This window comes from Pyxicephalus adspersus, chromosome 7 (assembly GCF_032062135.1).
Source record: "Pyxicephalus adspersus chromosome 7, UCB_Pads_2.0, whole genome shotgun sequence".
Lineage (NCBI taxonomy): Eukaryota > Metazoa > Chordata > Amphibia > Anura > Pyxicephalidae > Pyxicephalus > Pyxicephalus adspersus.
Genome location: NC_092864.1, coordinates 10799905 through 10825801, shown reverse-complemented (window position 1 = coordinate 10825801; position 25897 = coordinate 10799905). Strand labels below are relative to the sequence as shown.

The following is a 25897-nucleotide window of genomic DNA, read 5'->3' as shown; positions in this document are numbered from 1 at the left end:
AATGTAAGAATCTAAAATATAACTGTGTGGTTGAAATTTATTGAATATTATTATTACACTGTTTATTGATTATTATACTTTATTTATATAGCGCCAACATATTATGCAGCGCAGCACAGAGTTCATAGTCATGTCACTAGCTGTCCCTCATATGAACTCACAATCTAATGTCCCTACTTTAGTCATATGTCTTGAATAACGTCTAAGGTCAATTTTGAAGGGAAGCCAATTACCCTAACTGCATGCTTTTGGAATGTGGAAGGAAACCTGGGGAAACATGGGGAAAACCTGCAAACTCCATGCAGATAGTGTCCTTGCCGAGATTCGAACCTGGGCCAGAGCGCTAACCACTGAGCCACCGTGCGTAATGATATAAACAAGGAAAATGCCGTTCTTGAAAAAAATACATTTGAAAGCATAATACACTAAAACAATTACACTCAGAAATCTATACCTTTAGGACGATGGTAACCACATCTAGCTCAGACTGACCCTTCAGAGGAGCGTCCCCCATGAACCTCATCACAGCTGTAAGAAAAGAGAGTCAATCTACAGCTTTGCATTGTCCAATAAAAGACCAAGGTGTCTGACAACTGTCATAACTGTATCAATTGTCATCTCAATAAACATTAAGTCTGACACAGTACAGCTATAGAAGCTGTTTAAAAACCATGCACTGCAGGTTTCAGCCTAAGGATGTTTTTCTGTTTGGCTCAGTAAAAAGTGACTCTAAATTAAAACCTTCAGCAGGAGTTGTTGGTACACAACTCTAGCTGAAGGTTTCAATTGAGAAACTTTGGGCCAACATTTTTTGGGTTTCTAAAAGTATTCAGTGTGTACAATGTTTTGCAAACATGAAAAAAAGAACAATCGTGATCTGTCAGAATCAAGTGACCAACATCTTGTCCAGTCACCATTTTTTTTTTTTGCAGGGTTAAGCAGAGAAAACCCTGAGATGCCCTGGTATATTGTGGTCTGTATTTCATGGATGAGCTATAAAAAAGAGTTATGGAGTCAGTGTATCTTCTCTCCACTCATTGGAGCCAATATTACTGTGGTCACGTGATTACTAATTCTTTCACATTCTTTTAGGATAGCTAGCTCTGCCCTGCTGCTGTTAACACTGGGTCCATCTTTGCAGGATTCCTTTCTTGCATCTTTCATTCTCAAATGACTGCATGTCCTAATCCCACTTGTGTGCATTATCCCAATCAGATCAATTATCACATATCATATATGGGCACTGATGAAGTAGGAGCAACAAAGACTCCCAAGGTCAAGTGCCAATTCTGTGTACACTTAGGGCCTGATTTATTAAATTCCCCCAAGGCTGGGGAGGATACACTTTCATCAGTGAAGCTGGGTGATCCAGAAAACCTGGAATGAATTTCTCTAAAGTAATTTGCTATTTGTGAACAAATGTTTTGAATCCTGGACCAGATCCATTCCAGGTTTGCTTTATCACCCAGCTTCACTAATGAAAGTGTATCCTCAACAATTTTGGAGAGCGTTATTAAATCAGCTCTTAATAGTATCATGGGCAGGTGAGGGGAAGATCGGGGCATGGCGTGAATTTAGTATCAAGTGCTCATGCATGAATGCCATGATATCTCAAAATAGGAAGGCTTTTTGGCACTTTAGAGACTGCAGTGCATCATCTGCTTGCATAATAATAAAGTGTAAAATGTTTAAATCACTAAATGAAAACTATGAAAGATTATTTAGTAATATATTGGTGCCACTGTAATCTTAGTAAATATTAGTGCTACTTGTAATCTTACCTAGGAAAAGTTCTGAAGCGATTCTGTTCATACTGCTGTCACTGAATTCAATGAGCGATTCTTGTATGGGGTTCTATAAAGAGACACAGAAAGGTTTATTGGAGGACAGAAATAACTGATCTCCTACCAATTCCTGGGAACTATCACACTGATATAGACAAGGTTGGCTATAACAGTAAATGATTTCCTGTTCCACCCAAAAAATACATTCTGGCTTTAGCCACTGTTAAGATATCAGTCACACAGGGGGTGCATATTTTTCAGTAAGCTCATAGAGCTGCATTTTGAGAAGGAGCAATAAACTACAATCATTGTGAAGCACTGCAAAGCTGGAAGCAGAGACTGATTAAATAATCTAAAAAGTACATATCATAAACAAAACAAAGTTTTTAACACATTAGTTCTTATTTAAGACCCATTTAGTTCTATGTGATGCAATAATGCATGTGCATTATTGTGCATTATGTTGCAAACCATTAAATATAAATAAGCTGACAATGAACCCTTACACGATAAATATGCACAAGCTTTTTTAATGCAACGTACTACCAGGCATTGCAGCACATGGCAAAGCGAGTGAGTTGCTTTATTTGTATTGGGGTGCATTTAAAAAAGTAATGGTACTGCAATGTAGAAATGGTACATGCTTTGAGATCTAAATGGTTCCCTCTGACATTCTGAAATAGGAATTTATTGGCACTAAATAGAATTTACAAGCTTTTTAACCTAACAAAATAATTTTAAAAACTAGAATGTTTGTGTCCTGGTCACCTTGGTAAATTTCAGCAACTCGGCTGGATCCCTGGACTCTCTGCTTTTCTTTGATCCTGGTTTGGAGAAATCTCTGCAATGAGACACATAAGAAAGGTTGTTAGTCCTTGATTGTTAGTTAGAGTTTTACTTATCTCTCCAGAATAGAAATTAATTGAAAGTGATTTGACATCACCAGCCCTGCCCCTGCTTATGAAATCAAATAATATCCAAAAACAGGGTTCTGTCATTTACTTGCTTTATCCAAATTTAGAAATGCTTTATATGGACTCCAATGAAAGATTTGTGGCTCTAAATCAATTTGCCCAAACTTCAAAAAAAAAGTGCTGCAGTATTTATCTTTTTTTTCTGGCATGATAGTGTGCAGATTTTCCTGTTAAATGGAAACCCAGTGTTCTTTACCCACTTCCTGTTACCCCCATGTTATCACAGACACACGACTAGGGGGTGTCTTTTTGCACAGTCTCTAATCACAGCAAAACACAGCAAAAAAGTGACATTTTCTGCAGAACTGAGGACCACCACCACCAAAACCAGAGTAGAAGAGAGGGGGACCCTGCTCATCACATAAATGGCCAGAAGACACTTGGATTTAAGCATGTTATTATCATTACACAGTATTTATATAGCGCTGACATATTACGCAGCGATGTACAAAGTCCATGGTCACGTCACAATCTAATGACCCTACCATAGTCATTTGATTTTAATACAGTCTAAGGTAAGTTTGTTTTGGAGGGGATCCAATTAACCAAACTGCATGTTTTTTTGTTTTGAAATGTGGGAGGAAACCAGAGTACCTGGAGGAAACCCACGCAAACACAGGGAGAACCTGTAAACTCCATGCAGATAGTGTCCTGGCCGAGATTCGAACCTGGGACCTAGCGCTGCAAAGGCCAGAGTGCTAACCACTGAGCCACCGTGCTGCTTGTGTGCTGTCTTTGACTATTTTGGCTTTTTTTTGTATTTTGCCTATCCATACCCTCTTACTTCAAGCACAGCCCCAAGGGCCTTGTAAAAATATATATTTCTGATAACAGCGACAATTGAACATGTGAAGTAACTGACTCACCCTGAAACTTTCTTCTCCTGCTCCTCCTGTGCCATCAGCCTCTGGCCCTCCCGGAAGTACTTCTTGGCAAACTCCACCATGTTATACGGACTGCCCTGTAGCACGATCTCAGAGGTGGAGGGGTCAGTGTACTCATCCAAACTTTCTGCGTATTCACTGGGAGTGGGTGAACCCTGTATGAGAAAATGAAAGCCACCTTATAAATTTTATAAAAGACCTGTCATTTAGTGGTGAAAAAGTTGTAGGTGGGAGAATGGGCTGCCAATGCCACACAAATGAAATCAAGCCTGCTTAGGAATGAAATGATGGCAAGCATCACAACATGTGAAAGGTCTGAAAATCCCTCTGACTTACATCTGTCTTCTTGTCGAATTCATGAGCCACAGCCGTTGACGCAACAGCTACGGCCACCGCTGCCGATGCCGCGGCTCTGCTCTGCCTGTTCTGCGGATCTCCTTTCCTGTCCGCTGGCAAATTCACAAAATCCGGAGCTGCGACTGGCTGTACGGTCTCAGCCGGGAACAAAGCTGACCGACCATGGATGGCTCCAAATTTCCACCCTGTAGAGGTAAAATATCATTATTTTCTGAATGTATCATAATGTTTGCCCATTGGTCTTTTTTTTAACTTCCCAGCTTGTAGGTTGTTAGGGTTGAATCGTGTTTTTGTGTGTTCAATTTAACTCTTCATTCCCTGGGCCTGACTTGTCAAGCAGAAATATGCTAAAAAGGGTTTAACGTCTAATTATGTTGTCACCAGGATACAAAGTAACTCAAAGGAAAATAAAAATAATACAGTTGTCAGTAGGTGAAGGTCAATCTTCCAACATGGACCTCACCCTAATTTCGAAGGGATCCAATGACCTCTGATTGATTAAAGGGAAAACAACAGGCAGGGGCTTTAAATCCTTTCCTACTCTAGTCAAATTATATAAAAAAGCGATTATCACATATATTCCAGTGTAAACCATTTTTTTTATCTGAAAATACCTTGTTTATACTCAGATACACCTCTAGATGGCACTATGTTTTCATGTGCAGTGTTAAACTCTTGTTGTCTGAAGCAGAGTTTGTAACACTTTACATAAGAATACAGCACCATCTACTGGTGACTAACAATAATTCATAAAAGATCATTTGAGAACTAGTGACCCATCATGACCAACTCAAAAATATAAAAATACTTCCCAAAAAAAAGGTAAAAGGGTAAACAGACTGATTCCATTTGATTTTACTTTTTACTTTACTTACTCTTACTTTTTAAGAACTATTTAGTAATATACCATAATTTATTTATTCACATTTATTGTATTGGCATTTTTATTTATTACTGTTTTAAATAAGAGCAATGTTAGCCACATTTTGTACCATAAGTTTATACTTGAGTTTTTTGTTTTCTTATTATTTTAAGCACTAGTTCACCTTGATCAATCAGGGTCTGGTACAATAATAATAAGAACAATTTTTTATTCCTATACCCATATGGCAGCACACAACCAAATTCAGAATTCACACAAGAAACCACCAGGCTTTTCAACCATGCCAATCGACATCAACAATAAGGAAAGGCAAAACAGCATGCAGGGGCAGGGGGCATGCCACGAAAACCCACCGAAATCCTGAATGCCGCGTTTTAGTTCCTCCAGATATATGACTTTCTTCCTCACAACGCAGCCATAGTTTTGGCCTGGTGAAGAATCCCATTTGGCAGCATGAAAATTTGCAGAATAAGTTAGAATAATGGGAAGAATCATAACATGCAGTATATATAGTGCCAGTCTATAGCGTGAGCACTGGACCAGGCCCATAAAACTTATAGTACCACTCCAGACCTATTGTTATCCATTGCTGTGCAATATATATACATACACAAGATACATACACAAAGTGATGGCACTGACCTTTCTGTAGTCCCTCCAAAGGCTGCAGGCGGATGATATCTCCTTTATGGAAACTTAGAAAACTCTTGTCTTCCGTCACATGATTTTGCACGGCAACCACATAATTGGAATCCTGAAAATGCAAAATTAAATTAAATGAAATTCATTTTTTGGCTGTAAAGTTACTATGAAATAAAGATAGCCATACTTCACAGGTCTAAAAAATAGAGATAACACCCAGTAGCTTTAAATATATGTATTTATCGAGTTATAACACACCTTCTTCAGTTCCATGAGAAAGCAGTCTATCATACTTTTCACCTGGCTGGACCTCGAGGAGAAGAGAATCAGCTTCTCATTGGTTAGGTTGAACTCTAGCATGTTTTTAGATAGCACTGTGACAAACATGATGTCTGTGTAACTACAATGATACAAAAACACAGGACTTTATTAAATAAAGCAAAATCCCAACAAACATATAATAGCCTATTTTAGGATAAAACATTAAACTGCTTATGCTGCAATACTTCTTCTCTGCCACAAGATGTCCCTAGTTTTTAGGTTTGAATGACGTCCAGCATCGCTCAACCCACCTCCTTAGAGCACAGGCTGTCATGTAGCTGCCCACAGACTGTCTGTACAATGATAGAAGCAAAAGCACAGTGATAAGCGCATGACCCTGTCGTTCAGTGCTCTCTTCTTTCATCTGCATGCTTCTTGTTTTGCTTTTTTGTCTCCTAAAGCTCTGCTGTACAGGGACTGCAAAAGGCATATACTAATAATGCTCACAACGTTGTGTTTATGAGTACAGAGCTGTATTAATTTATTGCTTATATCTGAATAGAGTTCAGCTTTAGGGTTTTATTACAATTTCTTTTCAGCGCTTAGAAGAAATTAGGTACAGCTATGTGCCACATTTGCCTTCACACATGCTCCATTTTTTTATACAAAGAATAAGCCCCAATGTCATACTGATGACACTGAGTTTAATTCATATAAAGGTGTAAACAAATAAATTATTATAGCTGTGCAAGCTTAGCTAATAAAGGGTTATTTTTACTTTATTTTTTACCTGTACTGGATCCAGGGGAGGTTTCCCAGGTTATCCACCTATCAACTGGTTGGCCTTATGCTGATAACATGTAGTCTCCCCATTGGTGAGAAAGGAATAATTGACAACCATAGCTCTTTTAAAGTTAGGCACACTCTGAAGCAATGACATGGCAAATGATCAGTAAAATGTCAGATATCTGAGCAGAAGTGGGCAGAGGTGTTGGGGACTCCAAAGCAAAACCATAATAGGATTCAATCTCTCTTCTATCTCTATCTCCAAGACATATGCCATAGGTAATACACAATACTATTTTTTTATATCAGTTGTATATTGAATACCAAACATTATTTATATTATTTCATCCTAATGAGATTTTCAAATGCTAGACAAATGCAAGAAAAATAAAAATAAAACCTAAACATTGCATATTCAGATTTTATCATAGGGGTCAATCATAAATGATTCTTTTTAATCTGTAGTGGGGGGAAATGGGGTCAGGCTCTGGAGTACAAACTTGCTCTACAAAATAAGGGAAAGTGATCATATAATTTGAGTGCTTTTAGTGATGTTAGTAGTCAGCAAAATAGAATCCAACTTTTTGCTGACCTGTAGCTCCGGAGGACTCTCAGCTGCTCAGGTGCATTGCCCCCGGTCTTCAACATCTTCAAGAGTTTTATCCCGGTATGAGAAACACCAAGTATCTGTACACCAGTGCCAACGCTACCCTGTGCAGGAAAGGCAAAGAGTCATTAAGGTGAATAATGAGATATAGGATGTTCACTGAATAATTACCTTGCAGGAGATATTTCATTTAGCATAGTGGACATGATGAAAACTCAATTTGCAAAGAGTACTCAAAAATTAGTCGGCAGTTAAATTCACTTCAGTTTCACTATAAATCCGAATGTTTTATCAGATTGAAAGTAAAAACTGGCCCATGTGTACTAAGCCATAGCCTCCCTAATAATCATAACAACTTATACTTGCTTTCTTACCGCAGCTGGAAAGAGCCTTGAGAAATACACTTCCCACTCCTCTCGGGCTGCCGTCACAATCTTCTTCTTTATAGACTCATCAGTGATGGCGTTAATGGAGTCCAGCCTATATTCAGCTGTAAATGACAACATGCACTTGTTAAACATTCTGACCAATGATAAGACTTAAAATACAAAGTAATAGGAACTTGTGCAATGTACAAATTCTGAAGAATCACACATGTACCACATAAGCAGACATTTTTAATATTATACAGCGCCAACATATTACACAGCACTTTACAAAGTCCATAGTCATGTCACTAGCTGTCCTTTAATGGGGCTCACAATCTACCCTACTATAGTCATATGTCATTATTACATTCTAAGGTCAATTTTGGGGGGAAGCCAATTACCTAACTGCATGATTTTGGAATGTGGGAGGAAACCGGAGTACCAGGAAGAAACCCACACAAACACGGGGAGAACCTGCAATCTCCATGCAGATAGTGCCCTGGCCAGGATTCAAACCTGGGACCCAGCGCTGCAAATGCCACAGTGCTAACCTCTGAGCCACCGTGCTGCCCAGACCCAATTAGATCTAAACGTATCCGTATGTACAAGTTAGGGAAGATGATGATCATGATGGCTATTTGTTCCATTGGGCACTTTTTCAGTGGTGGAAGTTAATAGGTCAGGGGTCGGCAAACTCCGGCCTTTAGGCCAGATACGGCCCAGCCGGTAGTTCATTCCGGTCTAACGCCCCCTGGCCGATCCGGCCTGATGCAGGCCAGCAACCTGCGGATCCGGTGCCTCCCCCTTGCAGCTGCTCCCCTATTTCCTGCGTCCGGCGTTGATATTCCGCCGCTGCCGTAAATAGGGAAAGCTCCCTGAAGGTAAATCTCTCTTCTAAAGTGAGGGATTTCACTTCAGGGGGTGTTCCCTGGTTGTGGGTGGGGTCATTAGGGCGGGTCCGGCCTAGTGTGCCTCCGCCCACCCCATAAATGGCCTAGTCGCCATAAAACTTTGCCGACCCCCGTAATAGGCATTTGCAGTAATTTCAACTAACACAGGGAGCTGGAGGTGGATAAGTTTACATGCATTTGTAGCTTTATAACAGACAGGGTAAACAAACCCTAAAAAGATGTCAGAGATATCGGGACAACTGTTCCACATGCCTAATTCAGGTCAGTCATTTAAAGTATGCAAGCTACAGGATAGGTAGAAAAAAGAACATCTTCAGAAGACCACCGAAAATGGCTGTCATTTTTTAACACATCTAACTAATATGCAGATGGTCAGTGTGAGTCTGTTGTGATAATTTTGTTACCATTCATGATTGGATGGTTGAAGGAATATAATTTCAAAATTACAAGTCAGATTTCTTTACTTGAGCCAATAGGTACAATAGACAAAATATCCACCATTCCAGATCCCCTTACCCAGCAGAGATCTCATCTTCTGCCTCTCCTCCTTGGTGATTCTGATGCAGCTCTCTGATAGGGTGTCATTGACCACCTGTAGCATTAAAAGGGAACAACAATAGCTAACTCATTCATGATAGGCTGAGGGTGCTCCTCTGAGTTGATGCATTCTACTCTCTATGTATCTCATGGTTATCTAATAATGGGGTTGGATAGCATGATGGGAAAGAAGACTGGGCATTTTATTGTCATTTTCTGTGCCATTGCCAACAAGGAAGTGGTGATCCATTCCCCAACAAAATACAAGGACTAGGTGAAATGTAACAGCAATAAAAACATTCTTATATTACAAAAAGGAAAGGTTAGTACCTCTGTTATATTACTGGTTGTGTTCCTGTAAACCAGAAGTGGATCTGTCATGTAATAATCCTGCTATGTTTTACCCTTTTGCCTATCCATTTTATTTAGCAATCTTTGAGCTCTGCTGGAAAGTCGTATGGTTTCTGCCAGATTGAGGATTAGTGTTTGGGCAGACCATTGGATGGCATAAATTTAACACTCATAGAGCAATGATTATGATCGATGTAAGATCACACATAAGCTCTAATTACAGGAAAAAAGCTATTTCTGCCTATTCATGTGATCAGTGATAAAAATAGCATCTTCATTGGCTTAAAGTTTAGAAAACCTATGCCAAGGATGATGTAGTGTGTGCAGTCTAAACTAGAACCAGCTAAGTCCTCATAAGTGTGAAAGTGTCTCACCTGCTTGAAGACCAGGTCCAGGATGAGAGGGTTATTGAAACTGTCTCTGGGGTAGAACACCTGCCGGGTAATACAATACATAAGACAGTAAGTCTTAAATCCAAAGAGCCTTATTTATTAAAGCTCCCCAAAGCTGGTGAGGTTACACTTTCATCAGTGATGCTGGGTGATCCAGAAAATCTGGAATGGATCTGGTCCAGGACTCAATACACTTGCTAGCAAATATAAAATGGCATTGAAGAAACCCATTCCAGGTTTTCTGGATCACCTAGCTTTACTGATGAAACTGTATCCTCTCGAGCCTTGGAGATATTTCTCCTAATTCCAGGAGGCCAAAGAGAGAAGCAAAGCAATGGTGAGGTCATGCAGCTAGGGATTAGGTGACCCCAAGTGGCAGTCCACTATGGGTCTCCCTAAAGATATTACTGTTACATCACCTCTTTCCGGATGTAGATCCTCCACGGTGCGTTGCTGTAGGTGTAGTACTCCTCACTGTACTGCCGGTGAAGCTGAGTCTGGATGTTCTCCTGATCCTCAGACAACTCCCGTGACACTGACACTAGAACAGCAAATACAACAGCATCTCTACCTGGCTTGTTCACAGCAGATCATATATTTTTATGCATATGGCATAGACCTGGGCTTAAAACATGTTGGATACTTGGGAGACGTCTTTTCATATGTAAGCACAACACTCAAAATACAGCATTCAGGACCCTGCAATACAATTCACTGTTGGGTCCTACTAAAAGCAATTTAATCTCTAATGTCCACTTCTAAGCTTGAAATTGCAGAACAAGAAAAGATAAGTCTGATTTACTAAAGTAATATATAATTTTTTATTGAATAATGCCCATCAACACAGGAACTGAAAAAGCCCATTCTCCACCTGCGAGAGTGAACCACTGGCGAGAGTGAACCACGCCCACCCCCTTAACAAATCAAAGCACGAATCATTGCAAAGCTCTTGCTCTGACTTAAAGGGTGGGTCAACCCATTGTGGAGGGACCACTCCTTGGATACAAAAAACAATGGCCATCCTTTGCAGAATACCGAAAGGGGAAATACTACTTTGAGGGAGCTGTAGCTACTTTACAAACAAAGGCATTAGTAAGAAGTCTATTTATAATGGAGTGAATCTACCATTCATCAAACATTCTCTGATGGAGAATGACAGTGATTGATTCCCCATCAGAGAACGTTTGGTGAATGTCAGATTCACTGCTTTATAAATAGACCCCTACACACATATTCTTTTGATGTATTCTGATTAGAGATATCATACATTATTTAATATTCTATTGTTCTATTGATTAATGTTGACATCCAAGTGGCCTCCTACCTGGAGGAGCTGTGGTTGGCCTGACATGGCTGATGGGTGGTGGGCTGGCAGGTTTCTTATTCTTAATGCTGGGAACAGGTTTTACCAAAGCCACAGATTCTCTAGGAGGCTGGAGTACAAAAACAGAACAACCAATAAGAAAATGTTAAAAACAAAAAAATGTCATCTTTAAAATACTTACTTCTTTCATACTTATCTTCATGGAAAGTCTTCAAAATACAATACAATATTTACCATACTCACACAGGTGTGGAACAAGAAAACAGCAAACTAATCAAAAGCCGGAATTTCTAATCTCTTTATTTGTTCCAAGTCAGAGATCCAAATACTGAAGCCAACACATCCATATGAATGCTGGACAATAAGCAAATTTGGTAGGAGATGAATAATGGTAGCCTCTATATAGCTGCCATGACAGGTTTCCTTTTAATGACTTTTAAACATAACCAACTTCAGGCTTAGTTCTGTAAAGTGCAACTTTTGGTTTAATTTGCCAAAACAATTGTTAATTTCAGCCATGTGACATATATTATCTACATACAAGGTTTATGATGGGTGGCCTTCAAAGGAACTTTGAGTAAAGTTAAGATTTAGGCAGAAAATTATGCAAATACATCTAAGTAATAGCAAAAAGGTATTGTGGGCGTTCACATCTATTAAACACAATGGGCCTAATTTATTAAAGCTCTCCAAGGCTGGAGAGGATACACGTTTGTCAGTGAAGCTGGGTGATCCAGGAAACCTGGAATGGATCTGGTTCAGGATTCTAAACATTTGCTAACAAATAGCAAATGACTTTGAAGAAATACATTCCAGGTTTGCTGGATAACCCAACTTCACAGATGAAAGTGTATCCTCTCCAGCCTTGGAGAGCTTTAATAAATCAGTACCAATATTCCAGAAGCTAAAGTTTATATACAATAGAGTGAACTTCATGCAATCAACGCGTGTAACAATTGGCAAATGGTTACCTTTGGAACATAGGACATATTGGAAACTGGTGTTGGGCCTGTCATTGGTCGGCTGCCCATTTGCCCTTTCAGGATTTTTAGTGCTTCTTCATGGGGGTCCAGCTTTCTCCCAAATACTTGTGTAGGCTCTTTCCTATTTTTACAATATCGTAAGGATAACAATAAGTAAGTACACACAGACTAAATATCCCCTCTCTTGAAAATGGACCATTCATAGAAGCCATCTTTGCCCAATTTTTCTGTTTGTGCATACTATTTATTAACAGCATTGAGATGTTTGAACAATAGAATTGAATAGCAACGGCAACATTTTTTTAAGTTCTGTATGTAAACATTAATACTGAGTTTTGAAGATCAGATACTGGAGGCTGATAATATATCAACCACACTAGGAGTGCATTGGGTCTGATTTATTAAAGCTCTCCAAGGCTGGTGAGGATACACTTTCATCAGTGAAGCTGGGTGATCCAGCAAACAGCAAATGACTATGAAGAAATCCATTCCAGGTTTGCTTTACTGATGAAAGTGTATCCTCTCCAGCTTTGGAGAGCTTTAATAAATCAGGCTCATTGTGTCAGTTGACTCATGGATGTGCATGAGAAAAGTAGTAGCAAAACACAATTATTGTGTAGGATTGCAAATCAGGGAGCAAAACCTGCAAAATGTAATGGACACATATGACTAACACCATGAACATATATATGATTCAAATAATCAAGAATACTCTTTGGGGAATACTGATTAAGAGTATAAAACAAACACCACTAGTAGGCATAGGACAACGTTTTGAAGGAACACAAATCTCAATTACTTTGGCATATGAACAGTCTATAAAATTACTAATACAACAACTGACCTTACTGGTGCGGGTACAGGTACAGGTACAGGTCGTACTGCCCCTGGCTGCTTATACTGATTAATGATGTCCTTGATGTTGTGCGTGGGTTCAGGAATATGCTCAGAATTCAGGGTGGCATGATGCATGAGTTCTTCAGGTCTTTGACGATTAGAGGGACCTGAAACACAAAAAGTATGAAGATCTGTTTATACCTGTGTGTTGTGGGAACAAATGCAAGCATGAGTGTTAGAACAACACATGTTAACCTATGTTATATGGGATAGTGCATGGCATTGCTAATCATTGTCAATGGCTCATAGATGCATTAATCAATGCAGATGTACTATACAATAGACAGTTGTGCAGTGTGTCATAAAATAATTGTGCCTGTCTGTTTTGTTTGTTCCTGTGCATTTGCAGCCCATTTATTTGAATAGGTTGCATTAGAAAAGTCAAGTAATCAGAAATGTAAATGGGCCATAAGAAGATATATTGTAGACAAATGTTAAGATGCTCAAAGATATGACCTGGCAAGCAAGACAAGCTTTCCTGTTAATGTTAAACTTAAGCAATACCACTGCCTGCAATGTCAACCAGCCACATACATCTAGCCTGCCAAATGAACAGAGAACTAAAGCAAGAAGATGATTTCATTTTAAGCAAGGGTGTAATGTTGTACAGGGGTGCATATATTAACCCTCCCTATAAAAATCCGGTCAAGACTTCTGAAAAATACACATTACTGCAGCAGTACTTAGTGCTTGAATGACCAAGTAACAGTTCCAAGCACTGTTACATGTGAGCCATGGAGTACCATGGAGAAAAATACATTACATGGCCATAATATATGGGCTTCGCTCTAAATGATTCAGCTCCATTACTTCCAGTAAATGCTATAGAATACATAGATATTAGTGCATTGTGCACTTCTAGTCTTGTAATAACAGTTTTCTGTTTCACTATGACTTTGCCCCTTAGAATAAAGTCAGCACAATAAAGTTATATGTGATACATTTACTATGAAAAAGATTTAGGGTCCTGCACAAGAATGAACCTCAACCTACTGAACACATTTGGGATGAATTGGTAGTCCTGACTGCAAACCAGATCTTCTCATCCAACATTAGTATCGTACTTTACAAATGGTCCTTTGACTGGGCAAAATCTCCACAGTCACACGCCAACATTTTCTGGAAAGATATTCCAGAGGAATGAAAGTGGTTATATGAGGAGAGAAGTGCTGAGAAGTTAGTGGCTTTGACCCTTTCCAGATGAAATAGAAAATGAGTGTGGGGGCATATGACAGCCTAATATGGTATTATGTAACTGTGCAAATATCAGGTCTTTGCGATTCTTAAAACTGTTTTTTCTTTTAGTGAGAAGGTGTGATGGCAGAGGCACAAGCAAGTTTCACGTCGTTTGGAGGGAAAGTCAGCAAAGGACATTCACACTGAGATGTCACGAACACTGGGGGAAAAGTGTCCTTCCTACAACACTATCAAAACCAGGATATCTCGTTTCAAGACTGGGCATTTCACCGTTGAAGAAGTGGGCGCCCGCCAACCTGTGATGCCATCTATGAGCTGATTATTGGAGACCGGCGAGTATCTGCAAAAAAGATAGCCCAGATACTTGACATATCATGAGAGCGTGTTGGGTTTGTTATCACCACTATCCTAATGATCCTAGTGACTACCCAGTGATCAGAAGAAGGAACGAGTTAAAGCATCCAAAGCCATTTTGGCCCATTTTCAAACTGCACAGGACTTTTTAGCTAGGTTAGTGACTGAGGATGAAACTGGATCCACATCTATGATCCTGAAACCAAGGAACAGTCAAAGGAATGTTGCCACAGTGGGTCCCCGCGGCCAAAGAAGTTCTGAACCCAAAAATCATCCAAAAAAGTAATGGCGTCCATTTTCTGGGACAAAGACAGCATTCTGTTGATGTACTACCTACCTCAGGGCTCTAGTATCACCAGATAGTACCATGCTAACCTCCTGGTCCAGTTGAAGGAGGCAATTAAGACGAAACGCCGTGGAAAGTTGACCAAAGGGATCCTTTTTTTGCAGGACAAATTGAACACCCAATTAGTCCACCATCCCCCCACTCACCTGACCTGGCAAATTGAACACCCAATTAGTCCACCATCCCCCCACTTACCTGACCTGGCCCCTTCGGACTATTATCTGTTCCTGATTTGAAGAAACACCTGAAGGGGCAACATTTTGAGGACATTTCTGACGTCAAAGATGCTGCTGATAGCTGGTTTGAACAGTCTAGAAAAGCTGCAACTACGCTGTACCAAGTGCTTCAGTCTCAAGGGGGAATATGTTGAATAAATGTGTTATTTTATAACTCTGCCTCTCTTGTTTATGGGAATAAGTGCTGTCCAACAAACAGGCCAGGCACAATCCTTATGAATTTGCTCTGATGGAGTGTACTCATTTCAGCATGCACAAAGATTCCATCTGCATAGAGGTTGCAAGTTCCCCTCTAATTTCAGCTGTTTTCCTATTCACTAAAGGCAAATTTACCTGGTCTTTGACTAAATGAACCCTCTCTGGTCGGCGAGGTATGGGTTCTGTAGGGAGACGATCCATTGACAACATTCTTCTGTAAACAGAGCAATGATAAAAATTCCTATTAATGTCAACATACACACACAACAATATATTAAGTATGCACGGCTGAATTTATCAGTGTAAGGCCATTCACATGACTGTTAACATTTGTTTGTGACAGGCAAGACAAACAGATCACTTACACACCATTTATATAAAAGGTATTACCTGGGCTGGTACCCCTGCCCTAGGCATTGGGGCTACTGTTGGGGTCACCCTGTATGAACTGCCCCGGCTAGATGGAGTACTAACGTTGGTTTTGGGCCCCATGGCAAGTGGAGGCTCAGCTGTAGTGCTGTTGACCATTTGTTGTTGGATGGCCATGGCTTGCAGGGTCATCTGCTGAGCCTGGAAAATGGGAGAATAAAATAATATCAGGTATTGGTTTGGATGACAAACAGAATGCTGATCCGCCCTCTTCCTATCTAAATGTTGTGCAGAGGGTTACAGAAGGTCGATATAAAGACAAATACAGCTATTTACACAAGCTGTACTTAAAAATATATTAATAGTTTCTATAGGTCATTATTTTATAGTTGCCTGGAATTCTGTTTTAATGTTTCCACTCATATGGTTGTCAATAATCTATAAAGCAAATTACAGCAATGTAGTAAAAGTCAAATTAATTTTAACAACCTGCGTAGAGATGGCAGGAAAGCCGCATGTAATACCATTAGCCACCAATCAGTTTTCAGGTGACATTTTTCTAGGTTTGACAAGAAAATAATAGAAAAACAATTGTCAGGACTTCTAAGAACTTTTCCTTTTTCAGTTTATATACATGTGATCACAAGTGATATAACTTTATCCAGACCAACATAAAAAAGATTATTGTGCAAAAAGGCTTCACACTCACCAGTATCATGGCTTGCTGGTTGATATAAGCTTGTTGTTGTGCATATAAACTTTGATCCATACCTACAAGAAGGTTACATATTATATTGTATGATGTTTACATGCAGACAATACACCTCTTCCCTGTACATCTCCAATGTTTAGTGAGCAGGACAACAATATAAATGATGTTTTTTTTATATCCGTTTTTTATATCCATTATGGCAAGGATTTGACTACATGCCAATAGAATATATTTTGGGGAAAATGTTTCTCCATCGAACTGACAACATGCACCAGCAATTAAAAAAATCCACAAAATTAGCCTTCCCCATAGGCCATAGATTAATAAAAAATAATAATCCAACGATAGGGTGCTCATGATAAACTGGAACAAGCCTGGTGGCTTAAATGCAAGATGGATACATATACTACGAGGGGTGGGGGAGGACAAGAAATCAATTACAATAAAATAAATGCAACATAAGCACACTATATATATATATATATATATATATATATATATAAATAGTTTATTTTTCTTGTTTGAAGAGCGGATTCCGGCTCACCTGTATGGTGGGATTTTTCCCCTGGCACACCGGATTCTCCTGGGACTTCAGCACCATTCCTTCCTCCAACACCTCCTCCACCCTTCATTTTCTGGGACATTGCTGTCAGCTTTTCCAGGTCCTAGAGAAAAAGAGAAGAGAGGTCAGGTAAGAGGTGGCTGAACCCGGCAGGAATGGAGTGAAAGTGATCTCTGACAAAAAGCCAACACAGAGGGAGATCAGGTGACCGCGACAAAAAAGGCGACACAGCAATCTTTCATCATAACATATGGCCTATGTGCACCATCAGTATGGTGGCCAGAATAGTTTTTCATAAGCACTGGGAAACAGCTGCCAATAATATTCAGTAAGATAATATAATTTAAAAACCATTATCAATGCTTTTTTAAGATGAAAATTATATTTTTGTGGATCCTTTTGTCTTGGCCAAACAACGTGAATCTTTAAACAAATGTTAGATAATTGTCAGTGAACGAGCATTTGCAAAGAACGACATATCAACCCCTGTTGTTATATTCATGGTGACAATGTGATCATTAGCCAACCTCAGCACACCAATGTATTCATAGTAGATGAGATCACCTAAGGATCACATGACTACTATCCACGCATATATGGTTTAGTGTATTATCATTCATAGTCCAAAGGATTTCTTGTCTAATGGTCAGCTAAGGTTGACAGACAATCACCAAGATTAATTTGTTTGTTGGATTGTTCCTTGCACCCATGAATCATTGTGGATCATCATCTTTTGATGTCATTGGATGCTTTTTTTGCATGCTTAACTAGGAGGTTTGTTCCCATGGATGGTTTTTCAGCGTTTATAGGCAGCAGGCAGTTGATACAGGCAGCCTGCTAACCATTGATCAACTGCCTTTCACTTTAATTAAAGTAACAGCCAACAACATAAAAAAGAATGCAATTTGGAATCCGCTAAGCAGGACCTATATGCAAATATGGGAATTCTGCATATATTGAAGTCAGCACATCCAGATATTGCTGTGAACTATGAGTGTCATTGTAAGTAATAGGATATAGCGACTCCCCAGTGCGGTGAACCGTCAGAGTGACTGACGCATGGAGGAAAAGCGAGATCCAGTATCTGATGGACTAAATATGACTCGTATCATCAACCAACACACAGAGACATCTGTTTGTGTTTCCATTTACCACTATCATACCAATACAAAAAGTTATTAAATTAGAACTAGAAATTCTCCTGGCTACATGTGTTTATAAAATATAATGGATCTGTTGAATAATGTTATAACTCAACTTTGACCCAAGATTCACCTATTTTGCAGGTTTATATATAACTAAAAAATGGGTAAACCTTAAGTGAGTACATTGATTAATCGACTCCTATATTGCTATTGAAACCACAATTCAATTATTTTTTTCTATCTAACTAGAATGATTAATTTCCTTTTATTCTACATGTGAACTCACACTAGAACTATGTACTTCTGTTCTGACTTTACACATTTTTAGATCCATTACCCTGAAATTTATTGTATCTGTTCCCCCAAATCTGTATTGCAGGTAATTTATCTTCCACCTAACTCTCATACTCCTCATACTCTAACGCTTCATGGCCAGAATTCATCCCCTGCCATTGATTTATTCTTCATTTGATGTGAATTTCTTTCTATTATTATTAATCTAATCATTATTAATAGGCTATATTGAGTTGTTTTTTTCTTGTTTTTTTACGATGAAAACATTAAAACCCTGTGAAGAAATAAAATTGTAAGGCTTTGTAATACTACAAAAGAGTGTATGACTGAATAAGTTGGTACTCCTGTTCCTGATCTTTTTCCGTTGACCACCAGCAAGGTCTTGCAGATAACCTTATATGTGAACAGGGGTGGTTAGTGTCTCAATTTAGCTACCTTCAAAGATATTCACAAATCAGGATCCTGATGTCTGGACCCAAAGACAATATGGATAACACCATACCAATTAAATGTTTAGGCTGGAACTTCACAATTTATTTTTTGTTTGCATCTGATTTTAATATGCAACTTGATTTATATAATACAGGTAAAAATCATTTTTGTATTGTTTTTGGTTCTTTTTATCATCACATCAGTCAAAGAGTCAATATACCCAAAACTGAAAAACTCTCAGCTTTGGCCCCCATCCTATGATGTGTCATTCTTCCATCATTATTCTCCATCATTATCAGTCAGGAGTGAGGAGATAAAGACCGCAGTTAAGCTGCGTACACACGTCAGATTTTTCTCGCCCGATAATCGGCATCGGCCAGATATCGGGCGAAAATCTGGCGTGTATACAGTCGGCGTCGTCCATCGTCTGAACGACCGTCCTGGCAGATCCAGGGACGATGAACGACGACCGATCCTAATGCAAGGGAAGGGGGAGAGCGCGCAGCAGGGTGTCGCTCTCCCCCTCCCCTCTCCATAGAGCAGATGGATGTATGTACAGCACCGTTCATGCATCGTGTAGTCCTTTGTCGTTGGAAAGGACCGTGAAAGATCCTTTCCAACGACAAAAATTGCACGTGTATACGCAGCTTCAAGCTTCCACCTTGCTGGGGGATCTCTTTCTACAGAAGATCGGGTGGGAGAGAAATGAGTAATATGCTATCTTCATTCTAGCAAGTAATGGGTAGAGCAACGAGAATGTGTATATATGCCTTTTAAATGTCAGTTTTAATGTTAAATTGCCACTTTGCACTTTATTTGCAAAGGTTCATATTATGTTATTTCTTGCAACATTGCCACAATAAATTCAAATGTTAAAGATCTTGTACTTTTTAATAGGGGTTACTGCTATGTAAGTGTCATCGTCAGTGTGTTTTACCATTGCTGTACCATTGTTTTCTTACCCCATTCCCATAAGATAAAACAGGGTCAAACAGACTGTCCAGATAATGGTCCATGCCTTTCTGTGATGGGGGTTCACTGAGTGTATCTGAATCTGTTAGGAGAAAGAACAATGGTACATTATTAACAAACTATTTTTTTTTTTTTTGTTTTTTTTGTTTTCAACAATTAGTAAATTAATAAGTTTTCAATTTTTATACAAACAAAAACAGTCCAAACAATAGAAATACACAATATATGTAGTAAGCTACAGTTCAACAAACATGACAAACACAAAACAAATTAGAACAAAGTGGCAACCGCTACAGTATGTCATGACATTTCTGCATACAATTGGATTAGGTTGGAAATGCACCAGGACTGGTATGAGCCTGGAACACACCAACTTCCACCACACCAACAAAATATTTTGAAGGCCAGTGTTAATAGGCTATTGTTTCACCGTCTTACCTATTAGTCATGAAAGATCCATATTTCCATGGTCATTTACTTACCATGGCTGTAGTACCCCTCAGAATCAGGGACCCCCTGAGGTGGTAAAGATGGAGCTTTCATCATTGGAGGCGGTGGGACTTCTTCAGCCACATTGGGGCCATTCCCAAATACTCTTTAAATAACAGAGAATAATTTAATGTCACCATTTGGTTCCACAAATTGAAGCCCGTTAGCATGGCTGCATTAAGATACCTACACAGTGCGCTGCTCAGTGCTTTCACGAGCCCCTTCTGAGGTGATGAAGTAAGACTTCTGCTTGGGGAATTCTCTTGGAAGCTCCACATTTGAAATTAAATCTAGAACATAATCATGACCTGCCAGCTCCGACCACTGACCACCATCTTTAATAGCCACTGACCAGCCTCTCCATCCTTCCATCACTCCTCTGTGGATAAAAGGCAGGAACATTTAAGTCACAAATTAGAAACAAATGTGTGTCAATGATAGCAATGCATTTTAGGGTACCAAGGACATACACAGTGAGCCAGATTTTATGTGCACACAGGAACTGCAAGCTGCCAAGGAGAATGGGCCTGATTTATTAAAGTTCTCTAAGGTAGGGGAGGATACACTTTCATCAGTGAAGCTGGGTGATCCGAGAAACCCTGAAAGAATCAGGTCCAGGATTGAAAACATTTGCTAGCAAATAGTAAATGACTTTGAAGAAATCTATTCTAGGTTTTCTGCATCACCCAGCTTCACTGTTGAAAGTGTATCCTCTCCATCCTTAGAGAGCATTAATAAATCAGGACCAATGTTTTACTAGCCAATGCATGAACTATATTCTATCATTAATTCACAAGGACCTGGGATTTTGACCTTAATCTGAGCTCTGCTTTCAGTTGTGCATATCCTCTATTCAGAAAGTAAACTGAAACCAAAAATTTTATAGTTGTCCTAGTAAAGGAACATAGGAGACATCTTCTAACTGGGATAGCTGTAACATTAGGAAGACTTTCATGTGTTCTTTCACTTGTCTGGAACAGGAAGTAAAGGGAAATCTTCTAGGTGAGAACACAGTTAAGCTATGAAATACAAGGCACTTTAACTAGAAGTAAATAAGTTGAAGTTCAAGTTGAATTTATTCTTAGGAATTTTGCTTGGGCCATAAAACCGCTCTGGTCTGCTGCAAAGGCTACCTAGACCTGTCCATATGGTGGTGAAGTTTCAAAAGAAAAGGAGTCTGTTTTAGGGGTTCTTCTGGATGTGCCTGTTACATGCATACAACCAACTTAACTGGCACTTCTTGAGCTAAAGGAATAATTGCTCCACTCCAAAACACCAGACTTCTCCATTCCTTACCCTGCTGCACTTATCCCCAGCAATACTCATATCAACAAAATAATGAGTATTTCTGATTTGTAAAATCATACCTGTGCCTGAGGACATCTCCTGCCAACTCTTCTCCATCACTCCATGAATGGATAGGGCACAGAATCTTAGTACCTATACAGAACAGAAACAAGAACTGAGTAAGGATAAAATGTCAATGGTTTCAACTATGAATATGTGGTTTGAATTAACCCAGATCTTTCCATTATGTCTGCCTGTTCCCTGCAGTGATCTCAGAAAAGATGTCACCGAATTAGAAATCACATCCAAGCTTCAAGGACCATTACATCTTGTGAGCCATTTATTTATACCAACCACTGTCAACCTACCATCTCCTCAATAAAATTCAGGGTTTTTAGACAAAATTTTGCAAAACTGCTAAAGGAAAGAGATTGTGATTCAAATGTCAATAGAAAAGCACAATCTCTATGTATGGCTCTGCTACCTGAAATCTAAATGGATGAGACCTTTGGTATTGAGAAGTAGTAGGTTTGAACATATTCTTTGTACTACATATTTACAGTTAGTAATACAGTGCAATAATATTATTCTTTTTCATACCATCAAAGCAGTAGATATCCAGAGCCATGTTAGCCCTCTCTCGGCTCGCAGTCCATTCTAGTAAGCAGGGAGGGAAGGTCCTGGCTGTCTCTGAACCCTGTTGGAATTTTTGTATTGCGAGGATGAGCTTATGCTGACATACAGGCTTATAACCATTGTAAGCAAAATCTGACACATACCTGGAAAATAAAATTAACAAATAGGGATATGTCACTACACCTTTAGACTATATCTTTAATTATGTAAAAAAACAGTTGTGAACAAAAATGTAGCGAAGAAAAGTTGTGAAGAAAATCAGTCGGAACAAGCAAAATTCAGTGTCTTCTTTACCTAAAATTTCACGAAAAATGGGGTTTGAGTGAAATTTAGTATTTTTGGCAAAATGTACTGGGAAGGTGAGAGAAGGTGATTTATGATAGTTTTGTACACTAGGCCCTAATAACTTCAGAAGCTCTGCAAATAATTGGTCTTACTTGAGGAGATATTTGTCCAGGTTAGGAGATGGTGCAAAACTGCTGAGACAACAAGCCAACAGGTACCATCCACGTTCTTCATTATTAGGGTTGGTGTTCCTCCACACCTGATTGACTATTTGAGCCAATATCTCATCCCTCAGCCCCACATTGGATAAGCACTTCTGAATGATGTAGTTTCCAAACACGATTTCCTGAATCTCATTGAGGAAAGGGTCCCCCATGAACCTTAATATCTGGAGTTGGGGAAAAAACAATGTACTTAGCTTAAGACAATACCACTGAGGTTATATTGGTTACCAATCAAATGCATAATGATAGAAACACTTTCCTATCCTGGGCAGATGGTAGAATAGATGTAACTGTAGTTTACAGTACACTATGCCTATTAACCAAGTTCTTTATGAGGATTTATACTCAGGTCCTTACTCAAAGAATAGTTGCACACATCTACAGAAGGAGTATTTGTGCAGACCATTGGAGAAAGTACAATTCTGAAGGCCTCTCTATTTAGAATATCATCACATTACACCACAGTAGGAAGTACAGTTCTACAGGACCCCTGTACATAAGATAATATCCCATGATAGGAAGTACAATAGTGAAGAACCTCTCTATTAACTCTACATATTTCAGAGGTAAATATGTGTGGACTAATAAAAAGCAATAACTTTGGCTCTGCCATTTATGGCTAAAGGGCTGCCCGTCGACTGGTATATTTATCTTAGCATATAACCTTTCAAGTCAGCTTATGGTTTGTTGGTCCCACCACAATAAAACAATTTGGCTAACCCAGTCCTAAAGTGCATGTATGGAAAATATAGCCCAGGCCACTGGTAAAATCATAAATAACCATACTATGGTGTCCTTTATGTCAGGCATTGATCATTAACAGAGTGTTCTTACTAGTTTGAATGCGGTTATAGCCTGTGGCTTTAAATCATCCTCCACTGGAAGCAGAGAAGATCCAAGAGTCATTGTCAGCATGCCAAACAGTGGTTCCTGCAGACAGATGGAAGGTAATAACATAAAAAAACAACAAACTTAATTGATCCTTTAAGATATGGCATTTCATATGAGACATCTGATGGCCCAATGATATTGCTAATAGTAAGTACATTACCCTTTTTTTTTATAGATATTTAAAAAGTGCCAGGAGGAGGAAAGCCCAGGTATACAAGCTATAAAAGTCATGAGAATGAGCATACCTCTATTCACAAGGGTATTTTGCTTGCCTTTATTGGCTTTTGGGGCAATAGACCTCCTATTAATACCAACAATGGGAAACAATTTCCACTGACACCAGCGATAGGACACTATATCTGACACTGACACCGGGGCACTATTGCTTTCACTGGCATCAATGATGGGGCAAAATCCTCCCACTGACACCAATGATGGGGCTCTATTGCTACCATTGCTATCAATGATGAAGCACTATTACTCCCACTGAAACAAACAATGGGGCAATGTATTATTAAAAACTGAAACCAGCAAAGGGGCAATATTCCTCCTACACTACAAATGAGGTACAATTTCTCCCACTGACACCAACAAAGAGATACTACTAGATTACTCACAACAAACGTAGGGCAATATTCTTTCCACTGACAACAATGGGGCACTATTACACCAAAAACACCAACCAAAGGGCAATATTTCTCCTCCCACTGACAACAGGCACTAAGTAACTTCTTACTCCTACTGATCACCAATCTCGGGGCATTGTTTATTCCCACTAATACTGATGCCAGAACCTTTTTTTTAATTCCACTGGCCACAGTCCACTCCCTCCTCCTTATTTCCAGGACAGTCTACGGGTTCTTTGTTTAGGAAGTTGGAGGACCCCTGGTTGAGTAGACATTATAAATCATATCAAAGATTCTGACAATGTTTCCTGCATCCTATACAAAAACACACACTACAACTTATATTAGGATACTTACCCTGAAGTAAACCCGCACATATTTGAACATGGGGTAATTATTGATGTCAAGGGGCAGATTAAGTTGTGTGCCCACTTGGACCCTGGGTGTGTGAGTGGGCACAACATATTGCACCAAGAGGTTTATCTGGGCTGAGGAAAGAAAAACAAAGTCACAACACAAGCATTCAGTTCCCATTGACCTAAATCTATGGGATTTCTTTGTCCAGTGTAAATAACCCAAAGGCTCATGATCACCATTTAAGGAGGATACACAAAAAACAATGGTTCCTTGATTTAAAGGAGCAGCTTTATCACTGTGTACAGTAGGTACTAGATTTAGACATATATATGGAAGAATATCCACCACTTACTGATTGTACAGTAAATGAGAAGCAGCACAATGATAGGGTTACTGCTGGGCTCAAAGTCCTGCCCCTCCTTCTTTAAGTCTAGAAGCTGTGCAGTTGAGGTGCATTAAAAACATGTTCAACGAAATACAGAACTGCATTATTTTTCATATTGATTTGGAGTCCAGCTTTGAGCAGAATAATGAAAATGATTCTGCTAAAAGGCCACTCCATTTTACTGGCTACTAGGAGAAACCCCCTGAGATTATCTTTGTCCTAGACCAACCTGAAGGGGGGAAGATGATGTACTTGTATATGTTCAAGTGGTAGGCTGGAGCAAAGCCCAAGCAGCCACAGAGAGTGTTGGCAAGGAGCTAGAATGATGCAGCCAGAGTTCTGGCAGGTACTGTCTACTCCCTTACTAATTGGGTTCCTCTCCTTGAAATCTCCTTTTACAAAGGAACTCTACCATCTTCAATATCAGCAGAATGTTCTCTTTGTAAATACCCCTGAGGAAGCCTAGTAGGTGAAACGTGTTGGGTAAAGATTAGCTATTTGGCTCCTTTTCTTTTAAAATGCTGAATTTTGTGAGAAAATTATATGTTTAGTATTGTGGTCACTAACCTCAATGTACTTTATAGGGCAGACCTCCTACCATTGTTTCCCTGTGTGGAACCTTTTGTGTTATTTTATGACTTAACAAGCACTGTTTACTTCAATTATGTATATATGATACTAATACATATCACATTGCCAAGAAAACCCCATCTCCTAGCTCTCATTTTTCTCTTACCTCTACAATTAGAATTACAACATAGGAGAGTATTGGTGACATCTGTCACCCTCACAATAGGAAATGCCTTAATGAAAACTATCAGTAAAATCCCCAGGTATTACTTCAATGAAAGCTGCTAATTTCAAAAGAGTGAAAATAAACTGAAATACCTTTAACATGTTAACATGTGAGATTATAGTGATTGGGTTGAGATCTACTTTAATTTCCCCAAGTGGGCAAC

At 39.2% G+C, this 25897-nt stretch overlaps 1 protein-coding gene across 1 annotated transcript in view; it reads right to left on the bottom strand.

Moving 5' to 3' along the window:
* Nucleotides 1-25897, bottom strand: part of MYO15A (myosin XVA) — a 58423-nt gene that overhangs the window by 11819 nt on the left and 20707 nt on the right. Inside the window, 27 exon segments of the mRNA XM_072417443.1 lie at nt 455-528; nt 1782-1854; nt 2553-2625; nt 3625-3797; nt 3979-4184; nt 5525-5636; nt 5783-5924; nt 7164-7282; nt 7553-7668; nt 8974-9049; nt 9720-9779; nt 10157-10278; nt 11062-11170; nt 12033-12165; nt 12889-13048; nt 15408-15486; nt 15663-15842; nt 16351-16412; nt 16898-17018; nt 19749-19840; nt 20241-20353; nt 20438-20626; nt 21615-21687; nt 22135-22313; nt 22608-22843; nt 23514-23609; nt 24554-24684. Coding sequence (XP_072273544.1) covers nt 455-528; nt 1782-1854; nt 2553-2625; nt 3625-3797; nt 3979-4184; nt 5525-5636; nt 5783-5924; nt 7164-7282; nt 7553-7668; nt 8974-9049; nt 9720-9779; nt 10157-10278; nt 11062-11170; nt 12033-12165; nt 12889-13048; nt 15408-15486; nt 15663-15842; nt 16351-16412; nt 16898-17018; nt 19749-19840; nt 20241-20353; nt 20438-20626; nt 21615-21687; nt 22135-22313; nt 22608-22843; nt 23514-23609; nt 24554-24684 — 3299 coding nt within the window.